Source organism: Pezoporus flaviventris, unplaced genomic scaffold, assembly GCF_033815535.1.
Source record: "Pezoporus flaviventris isolate CSIRO_AGI_PZ_B2104156 unplaced genomic scaffold, CSIRO_AGI_Pfla_v1 ptg000054l, whole genome shotgun sequence".
Classification (NCBI taxonomy): Eukaryota; Metazoa; Chordata; class Aves; order Psittaciformes; family Psittacidae; genus Pezoporus; species Pezoporus flaviventris.
In genome coordinates this window covers 1,728,926-1,748,577 of record NW_026892602.1, presented here as the reverse complement: position 1 = coordinate 1,748,577, position 19,652 = coordinate 1,728,926, and the positions used below count along the sequence as shown (strand labels likewise).

At 43.0% G+C, this 19,652-nt stretch overlaps 2 protein-coding genes across 4 annotated transcripts in view; one reads left to right on the top strand and one right to left on the bottom strand.

Moving 5' to 3' along the window:
- The window catches only part of HSDL1 (hydroxysteroid dehydrogenase like 1), a 157,294-nt gene that overhangs the window by 58,773 nt on the left and 78,869 nt on the right, over positions 1–19,652 (bottom strand). The window lies entirely within an intron of this gene.
- NECAB2 (N-terminal EF-hand calcium binding protein 2) overlaps positions 1–19,652 on the top strand; it is a 102,485-nt gene that overhangs the window by 43,195 nt on the left and 39,638 nt on the right. For 2 of the 3 annotated variants that reach the window (XM_061468983.1, XM_061468981.1), the window contains one exon: positions 15,448–15,556. In XM_061468983.1, coding sequence (XP_061324967.1) covers positions 15,448–15,556 — 109 coding nt within the window. Of the gene's footprint in view, positions 1–6,679; positions 6,902–15,447; positions 15,557–19,652 lie in introns of all 3 variants that reach the window. The other variant, XM_061468982.1, reaches the window with a different exon arrangement.

Genomic DNA, 19,652 nt, shown 5'->3' with positions numbered 1-19,652 from the left:
GCTCTTCAGCACAAAACCCAGCTGGGGACTGGCTACAGCCAGAGGAAGGATCAGCTGGGCAAACAGATCTGTGTTTTGTTTAAATACCAAGAACTTTAAACTGTGGGTTACTGCAGCCACTCTCTTCCTTGCCGTGTGTTTTTTTAAGAGCCCTGCATTGAAACAAGCAAATGTATTTATACAGGAAGCGACCAAATACCCAAGGCAACATAAAAAAAACCACCAGTTTTATTATATTCATAATTCACTACAGAGCAGGACTGGGCCATTGCAGTGTAGCACAAGCAGGGCTTTTTTCTCCTTTTATCTCCTGTCTTATACAGTTTTGGTATTTGGGTTTAAGCCTGCAGTCTGTATTTCTTTGTTCTGATACTTGGATGTTGGGACTGCTAAATCTTTGAATTATCAACACACTGAGCATTTGGATACTTTTCTAAAACAAGAATGAGGATTAAATGTTTCTCGAAGCTATTACAGCATGGTGCAGATTCATAGAGGCTCATCTTGACATAGGAGACAGGTTGTCCTTTAGCACAAATATCCCATGGGACTTCAACAGGAGGAAACCACTGAGCTCATCATCTGCAAGTGCCTTTCTCTCTGCAAAGCATATCAGCATGCTCCAAGAGAGAGAGACAGATGAGATCTGGAATTAGCTTCTCTTTAATTAGGGTTGTAATAGCAGGAAACAGCAAATGTTGTGTCAAGGCCATGCTGAGTGGGTCTTTGAGCAACCTGGTCTAGTGAAAGGTGTCCCTGCCAATGGCATGGAACTAGATAATCTTTTAAGGTCCATTCCAACCCAGACTATGATTCTGTGATCTCCCATGCCAAATGCCACTTGAACCCTCAGTGAGTGGTTTCCTATGAATGCAGCAGCCTTGTCTTCCTTGGTCGGACCTTGCTCTTTGCTGGGAGGTTTGCTAAGGTTTCATGGAGGGAAACTGGATCATAGATCACCCTCAATGTGCTCAGATGGGTTTTCTGGGAGAAAGCAGGTAGTTCAGCACCTGCGGTCTGCTTGGCCAGCACTGCCTCCTTCGTGCAGCACCGTGACCCTCACCAACACCAGTGTTCTTGCAAAGACTGTTTTGTTTCCTATACCCTAGATTATTTTCATGGTTTATTGGGTTTTTGTGGGGTTTTGTTTTTTTTTGGTATGTAAGACAGAAACAAACATTTCAGGCTCAGATGTAAGGGAGTAAGGGAGGGTAAGGGAGACAGGTCCCTAAGGATAGGGGATGGCTCAGAAATCTCAGCTTCAATGCTTTCTGCATTGAACTGGTCTAGAAATCCAGCTTGTGCTAATAGTTTGGAAACGCAGGTAGATTTAGTGGGTTTCCTACAGGCAGAGCCTGGAGGGAGGTGTGCTCCTCTGAGGCTGCGACAGCATTTGTCTGCTTTATGAAAAGGTTTTCCATGACAGGTTTGGCAGTGACATGAGCTGTTAGCACTGGAAGACAGAAGACACCTCTGTAAACTGCTCCTTTGATGCAGCTCTTAGATGAGCCCTCTCCTGCACCAGGATGCTTATTGCTTCAAATGGATCCAATCTGTGCTAATAAATCACCTCCTCCGTGCAAGGAGGGTTTGGTTGAACATCACAGGAGATACCACTGAGGGCTAAACCTAACATTTTCTATTCCATTAGCTAAGGCTTGTAATGCTGAGTATTTCAAAGAAGTAAAGCATTCCCTCAAGTGTTTCTATTGCCAAGCCAGGCAACCTGCAGTGAAGTATCCATCTGCAGAGTGACTCCTGATTTTTCATTCTTGGTTGCTTGGTTATCTTTACTCCTGTTGCAAGTCCCAGGCAGAATGGAGTGGGGCTGTGCTCCCTGTCTCAGAACTCTCCAGCCTTGGGGAAAATAAATGTCAGCAATTTGTATTTCCTATAAGTAGTTTATATAGTGTTTCCTGGGATAGCATTTTTGGGAAATCTAGATGCTTTTTGGTGGAATTTTTTGCTTTCTTTTTCTTGTAAACTACAAAAGGATTCCAATGATTTTGTTAAGAGCCTGGGGAGGGGAAGAAAGTTCAAATTAGTGTGTTTTATCTTGTAAACTCTTGAGCATCACTAAGTACTGGAGGCCCTCAGTGATGCAATGCTCCTGTGTTAGTTTAGTTCTGCGGAAAGCAGGTGGCTCATGCTTCACCCTTTGTGTCAAACTAGGTGTGTTTCTTTATGTGGGCCATGTTGCTTCCTGTGCAGAGGCTACAAACAGTGTTGTGCTGGTGGGTTTGGGAATAGAATCATAGAATCATGGAATGGTTTGGGTTGGAAGGGACCTTAAGATTATCTAGTTCAAGCCCCCTGACATGGGCAGGGACACCTTATGCTATACCAGGTTGCTCAAAGCCCCATTTAACCTGGCCTTGAACACTGCCGGGGATAGGGCATTCACAACTTCCTTGGATAGCCTGTTCCAGTCCCTCACCACTCTCACAGTAAAGAACTTCTTTGTTATCCAACCTAAATCTCCGCTGTTTAAGTTTGAACCTGTTACACATGGTGATACCAGCAGTGTTGCTGTGTATTCCTGTGGGTGCATCGCTTGAATCCATGTTAAGCCTGGATGGTGGCTCATGAAGCTTTCCATTGTAGAGGCTCAGTGGCAAGGTCTGGCAGCATGTCCCCATGCTACCCATGTGTTGTCCCCTTGGGATCTGGCTGATCCTGGGTCAATGGTCATGCCAGGAAAGGCTGCATGCTGCTGCAGGTTGCATAGCTGCAGTGCATCCTGATGAGACAGCATGGAGAAAATGTGGATTCAGCAAAAACTATGTAGGACACAGCATTAAAAATTCATAAAATCTTCCTGAAACCCGGTTTCCTGGAGAAGTGTTTTAATGAGCTGCAGCAGGGCTGGGTGAGAGAGTGGGGGGACCCTTCAGCAGTGTTGTGTTAGGTAACAACCCCCATGTACCCACGATCACGCCGTTGCTCATTCCCCATTGGTTCATAGAATCCCAGACTGGTTTGGGTTGGAAAGGACCTTTAAAATCATCCAGTTCCAACCCCCTGCCACAGGGAGATGCACTTTCCACTAGACCAGGTTGCTCCAAGCTGCATCCAACCTGGCCTTGAACACTGCCAGGGATGGGGCAGCCACAGCTTCTCTGGGCAACCTGTGCCAGGGCCTCACCAAGCTCACAGGGAAGAACTTCTTCCTTAGATCTAACCTAAACTTCCTCTGCATTTATGTCTCTCAATTTTCAATGAAAAACTGCACCAGTGGGTACAGTTCACACTTAGGAACTCAGTGAAAACTTAGGTTTGCTGTGAAATAAAAATTGAGAGGTTATTGTCAGTGTTCAGGGGGAAATCTTGGAATTACATGGAAACAAAACTTGAAATGCTTTAGATGTGGGATTTTCTTTAAGAAGAGAAACCACATGACCTCATTTTCCCCTGGGGAAAAAAAAAACACAACAACAACAACAACAACAAAAAAAAATACAAAAAAACCAAACCAAAACCTGTGACTATTTTTCCAATGGCTTTGTCCTTGAAATACTTTTTTCTCTCACCTTAGATTTAGGCAAATTAAAGCAAAATGGGCTGAACTGCAGAACCCCAGAGTCAGTGGCTGGGATGCTGAGGATGGGAGATGAAAGGAACCGATGGGGAGATGCTGAGATATGGGTGCTAGGGGTGCTTCAGAACAAGAGTCTTAACTTGGCACACAACTTTCCTTCTGCCTTTTGTGCTGATACTAATGGGATTGGGCTGCTTTTGCAATTCAGTTTTGAGTGGAGCATACAGAACAGGTACTTTGGAGGTGCTGTGCCTCATCTTTTTGCAGTGCTGTGACCTACTTGTAAAACCAGTGCCCATTTGGCATGGGTCTGGGGGTAGGTTTTCATTGTGCAGGTTGATGCTGTGATAGCTCTTGTTCTAATTTTATTCATCATTTGTTTAATTTTGTATTTTGTCATCTATAGTTTATTCTGTATTCTCTACAATATGGGGCACTGTGGAAAACGGAGCAAAATATCTTTCCTTTCCTGTAAAACCAAAAAGCGTGGTAAGAGTCCTGTTGTTTCGTTATTTTTTTTTAACCTACTTTTGAAATGAACAACTACAAAAAAATAAACAGAAAATATACTGGTGCTGCAGCTTTGTTAAAAACGAGTTGCAAAGTAGGTGATTGAAGATGCACTTGTTTAATTCACTGGAGCAGAAAAATGGAGTTAGGATTTTTTCTTTGCAATCTTGTCAGAGCAGATGCACCTTCCCTGCAGGATGGCTCTGCTTCTGTGCTGCTCAGCTGGCTTGCCAAAGCAAAGAGATGAAAGAGTGGAAAAGATCTGCATTGTTTGCTTTAGAGACATTAAATATCTCTGACAGGGCTGGGGCACCCATCCTTTCCTGAACAAATAGCTTGAGACATTGAGCATAGGGCTTACTTTTTTTATGAGAATATAAATGAGAAATGCAGGAGCTGATTAAGTGGGAGCATAAAATTTAGAGCAACTGTGCTGGATTGGGCAAGGTTTTGCTGCATAGCTCTCCCTTGTGTAACCACAGGGAGCCAGGATGAGCAGTGCTGGAGACCTGCAGGTACATCCCATAGGGTGTGATTGCACTGGCTTTTGTTTATACCAGGTCCTGAAGCAAAGATTACCCCCCAAAAAGAAGGTTTTGGAGGAGATATGGCTGTTGGCAAAGGAGTTTCTCAGAGAGGAATCATCAAATGTGAGCAGTAGTTTGGTTTAGAACCTGAAACTTTTTTCAATGGGAATTTTGAGACCATTGAGTTTCAGGAAATTAAACATCTGTTTTGCAAGAGATCAGACTTGTGGACTTACACCTGAGCTTCACCATTCAGGGGTTAAGACAAGGAAGCAAGTTACTAATTATGCAGGTTCTGATTTACCATTCAAGTACCTGTTGAGTCCTGGCACAAGGAGCTAGATATCCTGTCTGCTACAAATGATTATGCAGTAGGGTAACTTTTTCTGCCTTCTGAGAATGCAAATGAGGGATCTGCTTTTTGAGTTAGTTTAATTTGCTGTCTTCATCTCTGCGCAGCTTGTTAGCTGAATGGAAAACTGTGGATGCTGCCAATGCAATCTGGATATCGTTCCATGGGACTGCAGAAAGCGATGAGTTTGTAGCTCCCTAATCCATGGTAATTTGCTACTAATTTATCAACAGTCAACAGCTCCCGTGGCTACTGCACCAAAACAGCCATGGTGCCGCTGCCTTCCCCTTACCAGTGGTAACAAAAGGTCATTTGCAGCAGATGCAAAGCACTGCTATGAGTGTTTTACTAAGCACATAATAATGCTTATTTCACAAGGGGGGAAACAAAATCACAATGTAACTGATGCAAGAGGCAGAAACCAGGTGAGGTTTTAGACTTGCCCATGGCTGGGTGACTCATTCCTGACAGAGAGACCCTTCCATCCCACAGGGAACTGCTGCAGCCTTTGTACCCTGGGGCCTGGTTCTGGCTTTTATACTAAACCCTTCAGTTAGGTTGAAATGCCGCTTCTGCTATCATAGCTCAGGAAATCAAGCAAGATGTTACAGTTGCATTCGTTGCCATTTTTGTGCTGAGCACTCTGCTTCCCCAGGAAGGTTAGCAGCTGAAATGCCACCTGTAGCTCCTGCCTTGGCTGCTCTTGGAAGCAGCAATCCCAGAGGAGCAGATTGACAATGGCGCTGCAAGCCCCACAGGGAACAGTCCACACCCCAGAGGTTCTCTCCCTGCCTTGCCCTGGCCACACCCGGACCACATATTGAAGAGGAAACACCATGCATTTTCATAAAAGTTTTCCTCTTTTGCTCAAACACTTGCTTCTTCCTCCCCCCCTTTTTTTTTTCTTTTGAAGCTGAGTGCTGGGTGTAATGAGCTGAAAACAGTGCAGACCCTACCCTGGCTCTCTGAAATATTCACCTGCACATCTTCTCATCTTAGAGAGGAAAATGCAAGTGAGGATGGCTGGCTAATGATGAGCAGAGGGGGTTTAGGGCTATTTGGTGCCTGTGTCTGAGCATTCCAACAAGTGTGGATTTAATAGGCTGTTGCAGAGCCAGGGTGTACTGGAGCTAGTAGTGTTAGCCTCTGCTTCAGCTTGATTGAAAACTCCAGATATCTCCTCCCAGGTTCACTTTTTTTGATGTTTCTGCCAAAGTTTGAAAACTTACATGCTGACAGTGTGCCTGGATCTGACAGCTCCTGAATGTTTCAGCTAATGTGTTTGTTCCCAGCTGGGGCACAGGGCAATAACATACAGTGCCTTTCTGAATCTGTTTTCTGAGTTGTCCTCAATCAGACAAAGGGATGTTTTGGCGGAAGAGGTCCGTATGATGCCAATCTCTCCTTGTTGATCTTCCAGTGAAATAACCCCCAAGTCTGGACAATAGTCAGAAAAACTGCTGTTTACGCACTTACCTAGCAGCGTTGCTGCAGGTCTACAGCTCCACGGGCTGGGTTCTGCGATGGTCTGCATTGCTGCAAGCATAGTTTATGTGGTCCTCTCTCTCCCTCATCAGAGGTCTCCCTGTTTTGCTGCTGTTTCGGGAGTGAGAGGGTCCTGTACAGACTGTAATGTGTTTTAGGAACATGTGAGAAGTTACTGCCAGTAAGCAGTGGTGTTCCCCACATGGTTTGACGTAAGATAAAGAACCTGTTGCCTAAAATTTTCTTCTTTCTCACTTTCTTGTTCAGGCATGCATCTGCTGCTGCTTTCCAAGGGGGCTGAAAGCTGGGTGGTCCAGATGTGATCCTTTGAATTGTCCCTACAGAGAAATGCAGGTTTCCCTCTTTGCTGCTGAAGATAGCAGGAGGTCAGGCACTGATGGTCTGCTCTCAGCCACCCTGGAGAGAAGGGACTTTGCAATATGTTACCTGTGTGGGTTCTCAGAGGCTTTTTGTTCAGATAAAGAGAAGGTAATGTGGAGTTCAGGAATGCATGAGCTCCCTTAAACCCCAACTCTTTGTAGAAGACCTGCTGAGTGCTGCCATGGTTCTCTGTCTCTGCCCGTCACCCCCAGCTTTCTGCCTTTCAGGATATCCAATATGATGCATCTGAAGGAAGACCATGGCATGGCAGGAATAAGAGCCTTGCAACAGCCTCAAACCACTTGTAGCTCTTGATGCACATGGAGGGAATTGCAAAACGGTCTCCAAGATAAACCTACTCCTCTGCTTTGATGGTGGCAGGGCTCAGTAGCAGATGTAAATAGCTCTCTGTGATTCCCAGGCCACATCTCTTGTGCATGCAAAGAAGTACTTAACCCTGCAGGAAATTATGTATAACATACTGTGGTTTGCTGATGCATAGAAATTAAATATTTGTTGCATAAGAAAATAGGAACTATGCTTTTCAGTATTTTAATATGAGTATCCAAATACTAGGTTTTCTCCTACTGTTTATTATAGTGTATTTTTCATGATTTGTAGTACTTCCTGTGCAGAATAGTTGTTTTCAGGGCACTGTAGGAGGCAGGTTCCGTTCTCTTTTAACGAGGTCTCATTGGGAGAATTTTGCCTTAAATGGGAGGAGGAAGTTTTGAAGTCAGGATTTACAGTTTTGAGATTACTGGAGCACAGACTGATCTTGTATTAAAGACAAGCTGTGCTGTCTTTGTGTTATATTTCCCCTTTAGATCAGATTGTGAGAGAGGCTGACAGTAGCTCATGTGCTTTGACCAGGGGTTTGGTAGTAGGGAACTTGCTGGTGTTTTTGAAATGAAAGTGTTTGAGGGAGGTGACTGAAGAAGAGCTCTGCAACAAGGGTGCTGATCAGTAATCAGAATTTTAGGGTATCAAGTGGTAGGGGCCAAACGGTGTTGCAGCCACTGAATCTCCTATAAACCAGAAATTCTAGTTTTGTACAACTCTAACTACAACTACATTGTACAAATGTCACTCTCAAGGGTTCAAAAAGAAAAAGGAGGTGGGAAATGTGGGAAAAGAAATGCTGAAGGTACTTTAATGCATAAGGAAGACAACATTAAGGACGACGGGGCTGAATGATGATGGAGAGAGCAAGGTAGATCTTTGAATACATGGAGAATGAAAGCCTTTGCAGGGGGAATCGGGCTATTTGTTTCAGGAGGCTGCAAGCTCTGCATGGAACCTACTGATTTGCTGTGGTGGCATGTGTTTGTGTAACCCACAGGGAAAACAGTTTAAATGGGCAAATAAACCAAAGGTGCTAAAAAGCTGTGGTTATTCAAAGTCAGTCAGCCATTTAATAGCACTCAGTATAACGAGACAGGCCGATGCCAACTAAGATGAAAAATAACTGAGAGGCAGTGGTAGTTTGAAGTCTGGAAGTAAGTTGGGTTTGGTGCAACAGCTTGGCAATGGAGATCTCCTCCTGACTGGGGAGAGTGAAGGGGGAAGGAGGTATGCCCCCAATAGTTTTATATTTATTATTATATGCAATATATTTATGATATTTAGCCCAGAGGAGCCCTGAGGTGTGCTACCACACTGACCAGTACATACCCTTAGTGTGCATCTCTCTGGGCTGCCTCCTCTCTGGCTCCTCTCAGCTGCCCAGGCATTCACCTATGGCCTCTTAACATGAACTGCTTACCTGGAGGTCACTTACTGCAAGCTACATTTTCTTTCCCAGGTATTTTGTTACTAGTGTTCCCATAGCTAAACCAACATGTCCACATACAAATTATCTCGGGGGCCTGATCACCTGTGGTCATCATAACTTATTTTAAGAGCAGCAGTTCGTGGAAGGGCTGATTCAGTGTCTTCCTTGTGCTGCTACAGATGTGACGCAAATGAGTTGAAATCAGCTCTTGACTTTCATTTTCTTTTTCAACTGCAAAAAAAGAAATCTAATTAACGAGAGGAAAACTGAAACAAGTTACCTCCTGGTTTCTGCAGGAAAATGATGGGTCAAGAAAGCTTTGTGGACTGCTATGATCTCTGTCTGAATTCTCTTCTAAATGTTTGGGTAATTTTTGTTACAGTTTGTATTAAGCAACAGTTGCATTGAACCTGGCCAGGCTATTTGTACCATCGGAAAGTCCGATTCCACCATTTAAAGAATTGGAAATTTCTTTGGAAGAAATTCCAAAATAGCTGTGATAAAACATCCGAAGTCAATACATTGGATGAGTGCAGAAAAAACTCTAAACCCCACATTTAAATTGCACATTACAGCAGGGTGGGGATTATCTGGGAAACAAAGAAAAGGTACAGTCTACACAAAAGCCAGTGGAAGAAAATATGCTCTATCTCTCCTGCATGTTTCCCTGCCTACCAGCCTACATTTGATACCTAGCTAGAGCTGCTATTAAAAGTAATTTCAAAATTACTTCTAATTTTAGAATGACAAAAGGCTTGATTTGATGATAAAAGCTGAGCAGCTTGGGAAATATTCTGGCATGTTAATGGACACTGCTGATGTACAGGCTATTTATGGTGGGAATGAGATGCAGGTTTCTGACTACAGTAGAAATCCCCACTTCTACCCAGGTCAAGTCCTACAGAGAAGATTGCCAGCCTTTCTCTCTACATGCAATGTTGCTCATCACCCTAGACAAGAACCAAGCTTTTAAGTCATTCCTCAACATCTTATGCTGACTGCTATAGTCATTTTGAAATGAAAGTAACTTTATCCCTATTTTTAGTAGAAATGAAAAAGTTCAATTTGCCACAGAAAGGAGACTCAGTCCTGCTATATACTGCGCCTGAAGGATTTTCAGTATGCATCAGTTCCAGTTGTACCACAAAGCTGCATCATCTGCTGCAGATCAGAAAGGAAAATTGGTTATATATTGTGTTTGATGAACTCTGAGCTTTGATATAGAGAGAAGTGCCTTCAAATTACTGGAGAAGAGCTGGTCTTTATGACTGACTAGGGAAGGGTGTTGCCTGTCTTCTTAAGAGATGTTCTTTAATTTGCTGTGTGCAATTTGTGTCTCTACAAGGCCTTGTCTGAGCATAGGCAGGAAAGATGTCTCAGAAAGATAAAAATCCCAAAGATTTGTATAACAGATGCCAAAAGAAAACGGTGATGCTGAAAGTAGAGCTGCATGTGGCATTGTCCACTGGGCTGGGCATGCATAGCCTGCCCCAGAGAAAGGAGTTCTGTGGGTTAGGCTGGTGGGACCTGTGGTAGGGTCACTGTCAGAAGACAGGAGACACCACCTTGAAACTGTATTAGTGGCAAGAAGATGAAGGAGGGGATCATGCCCCATGCAAAGAAAAGCATTTATCAAGTGTTTTCCACTGAGTTGAGTAAGCAGAACCCCAGCTTCTGAAGTTCAGCCCAAGGCTTTGTTTGATTGGGAACCTGTGGCTTCTGTGCCAGCGTTTGTATTCCTGTGACACCATCAACCAGTCTGGTCCCATCAGCAATCCCAGCTGGCATTAGGAAATGCACAGGAGTGTTTCAGAGATTATCAACTGATACATATATATATATATATAATGAAACATCAGTCTGACACTCAGGTTGTCTATGCAGATTCCTTGGTGTGGTACCAACCCTTGTGAAAACATCTGGGCTGGGCATTAGTTAACTTGAAAGGTAATTTTGGAGACATTCAGTAAAATCCTTTTGCTAGGAAATTGCAGTCATTGTGGTAATTTCCTTTTAATGATGTGGGTTACATCTCATTAGCAAAAACGTTGTTGGGGGCTGTTTCAGCAGCAATGGTACTGTGTCCTTGCAAGGAGCCACTGAAACATGGGATGTGCTTCTCATGCAGAGCTCCTGTGGCTTTATATCTTCAGCCAAGGCTGGAGGTGAATCACCAGCGCTGGTTTCAACTCAGTTCAGTCGCCCCTGAAATAATGCTGTGATACTGCAATCAAACGGGGTGGATAATTTTCAGCTGGCTGCTGTGTGCCTCAGCAAGTTGCATAGGAGCTGCAGAAGACTTTGGGTGCTGCTGTGAATGCACCCTTCTTTTGGCCAGTGGAAAGGTTCTTCATAAATCAGATCTGTGGACCTGGAGGTAATTTTTCCTAACAGCCCAGGCTGAAAACTCAAGCCTGTATCCAGCTTCATTTAAATGAATAAAGCTGCTCCTGCTGACTTTTAATGGGGCTGGAGGAAGGGTCCAGGGTAGAAGCCAGTCCATGTTCTTATTGGATTGTGTATTTGCACACACACACACACAAGAAAGAAATAAAAAATACAGCTTTCATGTTTATTCACAGGCCACAGTAAAAATCCGATTTACTTACCCATAGCTGTGGTGGTGCTTGCACATGAAGTGGGGCCTAAAACGCTTTAGAATTTAAAGAGTAATAAAAATAAGTAATGAAATACATTCATAATATAGCTAGAAAATATATGCACAATCTCAACCTGATGTAATTGATAATGGATTTAGCAAACTCAGACTCAGAACAGTGGCTTTATTTTGTAGCTGCTATGAGCTGTTTGTATTGCTGAATGAATTGCTAAAAACTCAGCCATCAGATTCCATATATTTTGGATTATTTATTATCTTATTTTGATTTTTTCCCCTGCCTTCATTAGTAGGTGAGAATAGCCTGATTGTGTGAGTTAGAAGGCTTAAGGACTGCCCCTAGACTCCTCAGATTTTCATGATGGCAAGTGGAGGAATAATAAAATCCCAGTTGGTGCTTTCTGATGTTCTCTGTTACATCCTTCTCTCCTCAGTTAATTTTAACTTTGATAATTCTGTCTGGTAATAATTTGCTTTGGTGTTTGCATGTGATTGAATTATTTTGAAAAGCAAGAGTAAAATGAAAATTAATGTCTCAGGAAAAAGTGGTGGCAGAATAGCTGTGGCCTGATTACCTCCTTTCTGAGTTGATCATAACCAATTTAGGTGATTTCTAGTTGGTGGCATTTGTCCTCACTGCTAGCTTACATGTTGACTTCAAGTACCGTGTTTGAAGGGAAGGGGGTAAGAGTAGGTGTAAGTAGATTACCTGCCTTTAATATGGTCATCCAGGTGAAAAAGGTCACAAAGATTTCTCTAGGTCTTAAAACTGATGGAAGCTTCATTTTGTTTAGTGAAATTTTGTGTGGAATCTCAATTTTTCTATTATCCTTCATATCAAAAGCAGCTACCTAAGGCTGAAGTGTCCCCAGATAAACTCCAACAGGGCAGGGCATGGGCGAGGTTGAACCCTGCAGCTGAGGCTGCCACTCTGATACGCCTGCCAGCTCATTTGGAGAACTTGTATATCTTGAGCCCAGGAGCCTTCAGGAAAAAGCAAGTTTCTGGAAGTATAAGCCATTCTTTGGCAAGTGCAGACACTTCTGCTTTAAGAAAAATCTGCTTTCCTGTTAACTATCCTGATAAGGCTGCTCCTGGAGTACAGCATCTCCATCAACTCTTATCACATCACCCACCAGCAGGATGGTGATGTGCCCAGGATTTTCTACCACTTTAATTTTCACTGCCAAGTCCCAGCCTGATCTGCTTCCTCTTATCACCTGAGTTTCCTGCAGGCTTCCTTGCCTGCTGGGCTCCAGCAGCCCGCGGCTTTCAGACTGTTTCACAATTACAGACATGCAACTCAAGGATTATCTCCTTACTGTGGAAGGCTTTTGCTTTGTGTTTTTGCAGACCAGTATTCCAGCTTGTATTAAATAACGATCAGCTCTAAGCTGACTGGTACCCTATGCTGGTGTTTGTTGGCGCCTGAAAGTCTCAGGGCATTGTTTATGAGTAAAATTTCCACTTTTATTCAAATTCCTGCTAGGGGCCAACTACCTCTTGGGGTCCAAACCACAGAAATGAAATAAAATTCACTGTCACCTGCTCCTTCCTCCAGATCCTTCACTCATTCTGTGTTACTTTGGGCGGCTAAATTGCCAACAAAAATTTGGCACATGTTTGTTTTCAGTGATCCAGCCTGTTGTGGTAGTTAGTACCTGCTTTCCCTGTTATCACCTCCAAGGCAGGAGTCAGAGCAGCATTTTGGCACAGGTTTTAAACACCAACATGTTTAAAAAATTTAGCCTGGCATGCATTAATAAAAAAATAAAAAAGAAAAAAAAAGAAAAAACAGGAAAAAATAATACCAAGATATAAACTAGGTAAAGGAAAAAGTTGCATGTTTTGGGTTGGTTTGTTATTTTTTCCCTAAGTTTAGAAACACCTTTGTGCCTTTCAGAGGTGAACAAATGGTAAATTCAGATTACTCTCCTGAAAAAAGAAACAATTTCATTTTATGGTTTCTGTTTCCCACTAAGTTGATTTATGTGACTTTCCTGGGAATTTCATTCTGCCTGCGGTCTGTGTGGAAGGACAATTCTGAGAAGAAAAAGCACTGATTTAAGGTTTAGAGGAAAAGCATCGTGTATGTAAAGAACTGTTTAGCCCTCATGGGATAGAAGTACCGTTATCCTTTTGATCTTGATGCTTGCAGTCATATATTCATTGCCAGTCAGGATCAGAAGCCAAACCTTGATCTTGGCTAGGATACTGCATAAATAGGAGCACTGTGGGAGCAGCTTCTCATCCAGTTTTGCAAGATGCAGAGGTAGAGGTGGATGGGGCTCAGTCTTCTTATCTCCTTCAGTGAGAGTGTCTCCACTGGGTTAACCTTCAAGTGACACTGGTGGGATGCTTCAAGCAATAGGTACTTGTTAAAGGGCAGATGTTTTTAGTTTAATTAGAAACAGAGAGCAAATCTGGGACCTGTCCTCTTAGCTGTGCATTAGTATTCTGCACCCTGCCTGTTGCAAAGAGGTCACATTTTGAGGAAGGAACACAGAAAAACAATATAGGCAGCTGTGCACTCTCTGTAGCCATTGCGCTGCTCTGAAAATAATACCCCTTTCACCCAGTGTTGTTGTAGATGCTGTTCTCCTGCTGTGTTCCTTTCATAATTGTCATTTAAATAGCTTAAATAGCTGTCTTAAACTAAATTTATCACTGGTCTAAATTTGTCTGTGTCAGGCAAGAGAAGCTGGGTTAGCATTTGGCAATTCAGGTATGTTTTAGAAGCAGCAGACTTATTTAGTTTGAGAAAGAAATATTGGTAATATGTGGTAAATTGGCTAATTTTGTCCTCTAGTGTAATTTCCTGAAAGAGAACCAACAGGGTTTAGAATTGATTTGACTAAATAATAAATGATACATTCTCCTACTGCGAGGTAGGCAGCATTTAGTCTATGAATCTTCTGTGGATATGAATGGAAAGACTCTAAATAATACGTGTGCTGGTTATTCTCCCAGGCACTGCTGTACACCAGAGTACAATGTCAGCAGCTTGCACCAGAAAAACATAGAGGTAAATTTAGAGTTTCTTTTGTCTCCCTCTCATTGCTTTACTGATGAACTTCAAAGGAGCTTTCTCCAGACTTTTGTTACTTCCAGCTGTGGTTTTAAAGATATGGTGTACCTGTCCACAGCGCTCAGAGAAAGGTTCCAGATTTAAGTTAAGTGCAAGCCTTTGTTACCTTGTCATCAAAAGTTGCAAAGAAGTCCTTCTTATATCTCCTTGTATATGGATTTCAGATTTTTCCTTCTTTCTTGGTCATTTGAGTAGGCTGTGGTAACCCCAGTGTTAAATTAAACACTGGGGCTAGTATGTAAAATAACATGCAAAGTCTATGTTCAGATTTTTAAATCCAGATGTTATTTTTCAATCTCTGAGTTGAGACTAGACACTTTTGCTCAACCACTGATGTTTGCAGGGCCTCTTTGTACAGCTGCAGATGAGGCTGCTAAAGTGCCTGTGCAATAGCCAGAGCTGGCATTAAAATAGATGTTTAAGGTTGAGTTTGGAGCTTGCTGCTGAAATTACCTCTCTAGGTGCTTGTTGTACCTTTGTCTTGTAAGTGCTTTGCCTGCTGCTAGGTTAGCCAAAAGGCACCCAGCAAGCTGTAGGCCATATGGCCAGGCAGATGGATTTTGTGCATCATCAGGTCCCTTTAGAAGTAAAGGCACAACATTAAGGTGAAGTAGGGCTTGTATGTTTGAGCAGTTGATAGCTTAAGCAAGATGTGTTTTGTTATGCTCAGTAGGTGCTATTTTACATTTCTGTCCAGAGCAGGAAGACGTACTGTGGTGGAAAAGATGCAGCTGAATGGAGGTGGCAAAAGATACTGCTGGATTTGATGTTAATTCAATTCCCGGGTCTTTTCCTATCTATTACATGTCTCTTACATAATTTGAACATTGGGTAGACAAAACGCTCCACAATTTCTTAAATGTAAGTCTCTGTTAGGATGAAACTTGCAGGCTTTTCCCCTTTTGGCTTGGTCATGCCTTGGTTAATAGCCCAATTAATTGCTAACTGCCAGTGCATCCATGCCCAAGAGCAATGCATCTTCCTTGGATCTGGTGCTGCCAGAGCTGTTTGGTCCGACCCTGTGGCCCATAAGCTCTGCACTGGTTGAGGGCCAGTCCTGCAGAAGCACTTGGAAATAATTTTGGTCTAAATCTTTATATCTGAGCATAACTCCTGATTTTCAGTCTTGCCCCTCACTTTGCGTGTTCCCTAACAGTGGCTGTTGCTGTTTGCAGATGATGGGAAGCTGTCCATGGAAGAGTTCCAAGCCTTTTTTTCTGATGGGACACTCAATGAAGAAGAACTTGAGAAGCTCTTTCATACCATTGACTCAGACAACACCAAGTAAGTTCCCCCTGCTGACACCGTCGCATTTCACAGAGCCTTTGGATCACAGCAAGTAGCTGTGGCTGTGCTGTAGCAGTGCTGTTCTGGAGAACTAGGCAAAGTGAAACTTGCTTTGCAGAACTTTGCAAGATGTCCATTTCTGCTTAGTTTGTGTCTCATTGTGATGGCCACTATGACTTCCCTCACTTGGTGGCTTTTTTTCAAGTCATTTTCTTTAGTGCAACCTGATCTGAAATGGTGCTTAGTTTTACCTATGAGGACATTGAAATGGCTTTTCAGCTTTTCCACTTTATCTAAAAGCTTTGCTGTGCTATGAAAGGCAACTGAGTGAATCTCCATAAGCATAGTCCTATCCAGCTCTTTTACACATGAAAAACTGGAACGATTTGTGGTCTTGTTTCTTTGTGATGTCTCTATCCCCTGTGCTTGGGCCATGCCTGCTTCACCTCCCATACAGAATACCCCCTGGAAAGCAGTGATTGCTCTAGCACCAAATAGAAGCAGACACTTTCTCTTCAAGGTGAAGTTCAGCGGCACAGAGGTCAGCACAAGCCCTGCAGCCAGTGCTGTAGACGCTTTGCCTCTGCTCTGGTCCCAGCAGCCTGATGTGGCTGTAGTTCTGTCTGCACAAAGCCTGGGCAAGGCAGCAAGGGGATAGATCCATGATCAGCACTGCACTGACTGCATCACAGATTCAATAGCAGCAGGGAAAAGCGATGGCAGGGGAAGGCTTTAGGTGTGCTTAATTTGATGTTACATCAAATTTGAAGCTAAATATGGCACCTGACTGCTCTCACTGAGAAGCAAGCTTTCACAGGCTGTGCCAAGCTATAAAATTAAGGTGACAGGCTCATTAACAGCCGATGTTTCCTTCCGCTCCGCATGCCTTTGCCATCTCTGCCTCAGTGCCCCCTCTGACTGCCTTTGCTGGGGTCTGAGGCATTTGTGAGCCTTCTGACAACTGTCTGGCACTGATGGTGTTTGGAATTAGCACAAAGCCCCGGTGGAAGCCCCCTTGCTAGCAGGTAGTGATGGCGTGGGCACCAGTGCAAAGACCACAGCTCACTAGTGTGTTTTCTCTTTCCAAGATGACTCCATTTTCAAAAGCTTGAGTAGCTTAGACTGTTAGGAAGTACAGACAAAAGCCAGTGTTGAGTCTTATTCCAGTGTGACTCTTAAAGCTCTGGAGAGATAAAATCTGTCTAAAAGCAGATGAAAAGAGAATGTAATTTCAAATTAGAAGTCTTGCAGCAAGTGCTTTAAAAAAATAGTCTGGTTAATTATGAAGCCTTGTGGCAGCAGGTACAGAGTCTTGCCAGTGTGAGTGGTGCATGCTTTGCACTTATCCAAAAGATCCCCTGATCTGTGTATGCTTCCCAAAGTTAACCCCGAGATCAGAAATGTTAAAGACCAGCTTGGTATATGTTATTCACTGCATCAAGGGAATTGTCATGATCTTGTTACTAAAATTAGCTGGGAATTATCCACCCCTTCAGATGGTTCCTCTTCAATAGACATTAGATACTGTCTTACATCTTTTAGGTCTATTTATTGTGACGTTCCTGGGTGGGCTCTCTATAGACTCTGGGTCTTGGGTGCTCATGTGCCTCTATTCTGAAATAATCTTTAGCATTGACTGAGCTCATCAGTTTTCATCTTGCCTTTGAAAAGATGCAGACAGTCAACTTGTAAACCAGGGTGGACAGGAATTAGTGAGTGTGGGTGTTTATTCTGGTCTTCTTGAAGTGGGAAATTGGATTTCAGGTATTGTAGAGAATCTGCAGCTTTCTCCAAGCCTTAGTAAGGGATGTCTTTAAAATTGGACAGAGAGAAAAGGTGCCATTTCTAAATGTTATACAACAGTGCTGCTGGCAAGGGAGGGTTTCTGGGCAGCTCCTGAGCATGGCAAGTGTTCCTACAACTCAACAGTGTTTTTCTTTTGCCAGGCTGGCTTGATCCAATCATCAATACCCATGAGGGACTGATAGTTGAACAGAGCAGTTTAGCATCTGCTGTTCTTGGCTGAAAGGAAAAGTAATGACTTGGTCACCCTTCCAAGTTAAATCCTTGCATGAAATTGTCACTTGCTTGTTGATTTGGAAAACATTGACACCTACCAGAAATTTGTGAAGTTGAAGGAAGAAACTATTCCTCATTTTTTATCTGCAAGAACTCTTTCAGTCTCCAGAAAACCTATTTCAGAGCCAGGCTTCCTTCTGCAGGAGTGCTTTTCACTATGAAACAAACAGTTTGCTTGACTTCAGTCATGCAGCTCGTACAGTCCTTCAAGTTGTGTGTACTCTTCACCTTGCCCCGTCTTTTGCTCTCTGCACAGTAAATCAGCAGGTCAGTGGGATTTGGAGCAGGAAGGATGCTGCCTTCAGCCTCCACTGTGCCCAAGCACTAGCACTGCAATTTTTAGTATTGCTGCCACTGAGTAAGAGGAATGGAGCTTTCATTTTACAGGGGAACAGAAGAAGAATATTATCTTCCAAAAAGGCTGTTTGAATGCCACTTACTTGCTATTTGATAGAAATTTATTTCTTTTTAAGGCTGTTTTTTGATACTGTTTTATCTCTGTGTTTTTCTCATACTGTCGATCATGTTTGTTTGGTGTGCAAAGCAAAGTTTGGTATTGAAATTACATTACAGCTAGAGTAGAACATGAAGGAAATTATGTTCCTGCTGATTATTAGTAATTGCTGTTACCAGCCAAATTACGAAATGTTGATTCAATTTCCTGGAGTATTTTTAGGAACACGGAACTGCCTTACTGGAGGAGAAAAAATGAATGTCTGTACTGATTTGTTGACTTGCTTTAGTTGGGATGATACTGGAAAGGAGAAAAGTTGGGCAGAGGAGTAGGAACATGAGTTTAATTTTGGATGCAGGAGTAGCTGAACTAGAGGAGTGTGTGCTTCTGCCTTGGACATCCCAGTCTCCCAGTGAAACAGCTTGTTGCTAGTAAGGTGAAGTTCGGAAGATGCTGAAATGACCTGAACTGAGATACCCCTAAAGAGCCCAGGGGATTAGTGAGGATCCCTCTTTTTTGTGACTGCCGTGGAAATGTCTCAAGGATGTTAATGTGGCATGTTGGACACAGGCTCCAAACACCCACCCTAGGGTTTATTACCCAGTATAAGAGAACCTGCCATCCATGGTAGGGTACAAAGACTGTGCTTGCAGTGTACAAGTCCCACCATCACTAGTTATTTCATCTGGAAGCGGGAATGTGCATAATGTGTCACTTATTTCACTTGGGTTTTTTTGGCAAAGTTATCCTCATAACCTGCTGTTGCTTATAAAAGGATGATCAAGTGGGATTTTTCTTTCTGTTGCTCACACTGGCTGCCCTCCTTCCCTTCTCCCAGCTGAAGCAGGAGGCAAAAGCAAGACTTTGCTAAGTGGTTTTTTTAAGCTGCTATTTCAGGAGGTTTCAGCAGTGCTTTATGGGGAGCTGCCTGAAGATTACTGGGGAGGTAATGATATGTCACTAATAATATCAATGCTACTGGAATGCATAAATTAAGTGTATGATATGTAAATACACATATTTAAATATGTATGTTTGGTTTGGTGGCAGAACAGGGCTTTAGAAAACATTAGATTGGTGGTCACCCTGGAAATCCTCTTATATTTGCAAGCTGTTCCTAACAATATATATCAAAAGTCATTGCAAATGGAAAGTAAAAAAAGTTGTAGGATCACAAATGACCAGATGGAGCCCTTTAAAAATATTACTGTGATACTGGAAGAGACTTGCTTTGTCTGACCCACAGTTACCATCTTCTTCCAGCTCCCTGAGCCAGCACTTAGATCCACTCTGCATCCCACTGGAAGGAAGGAGCACCTCTCAGCCCTAGTGAAAGTAGGGGGAGGTCAGATGGGGCTGTTGAACAAACAAATTTAGTTCTGGCACAGGATTTTAAGAATTCCCTTACTAACCTTTGTATTTTTCATACCTGCAGAGGACAATCCTCCTCACTGGAGCAGGACTTCTCGAATGAGCTGTACAGTTCCATTCACAAGTTGCCAAGAACACGGCATTAGCATTCCGCTGCTCTGCTGTTTGGTAACTCTTCTTTAGACTTAC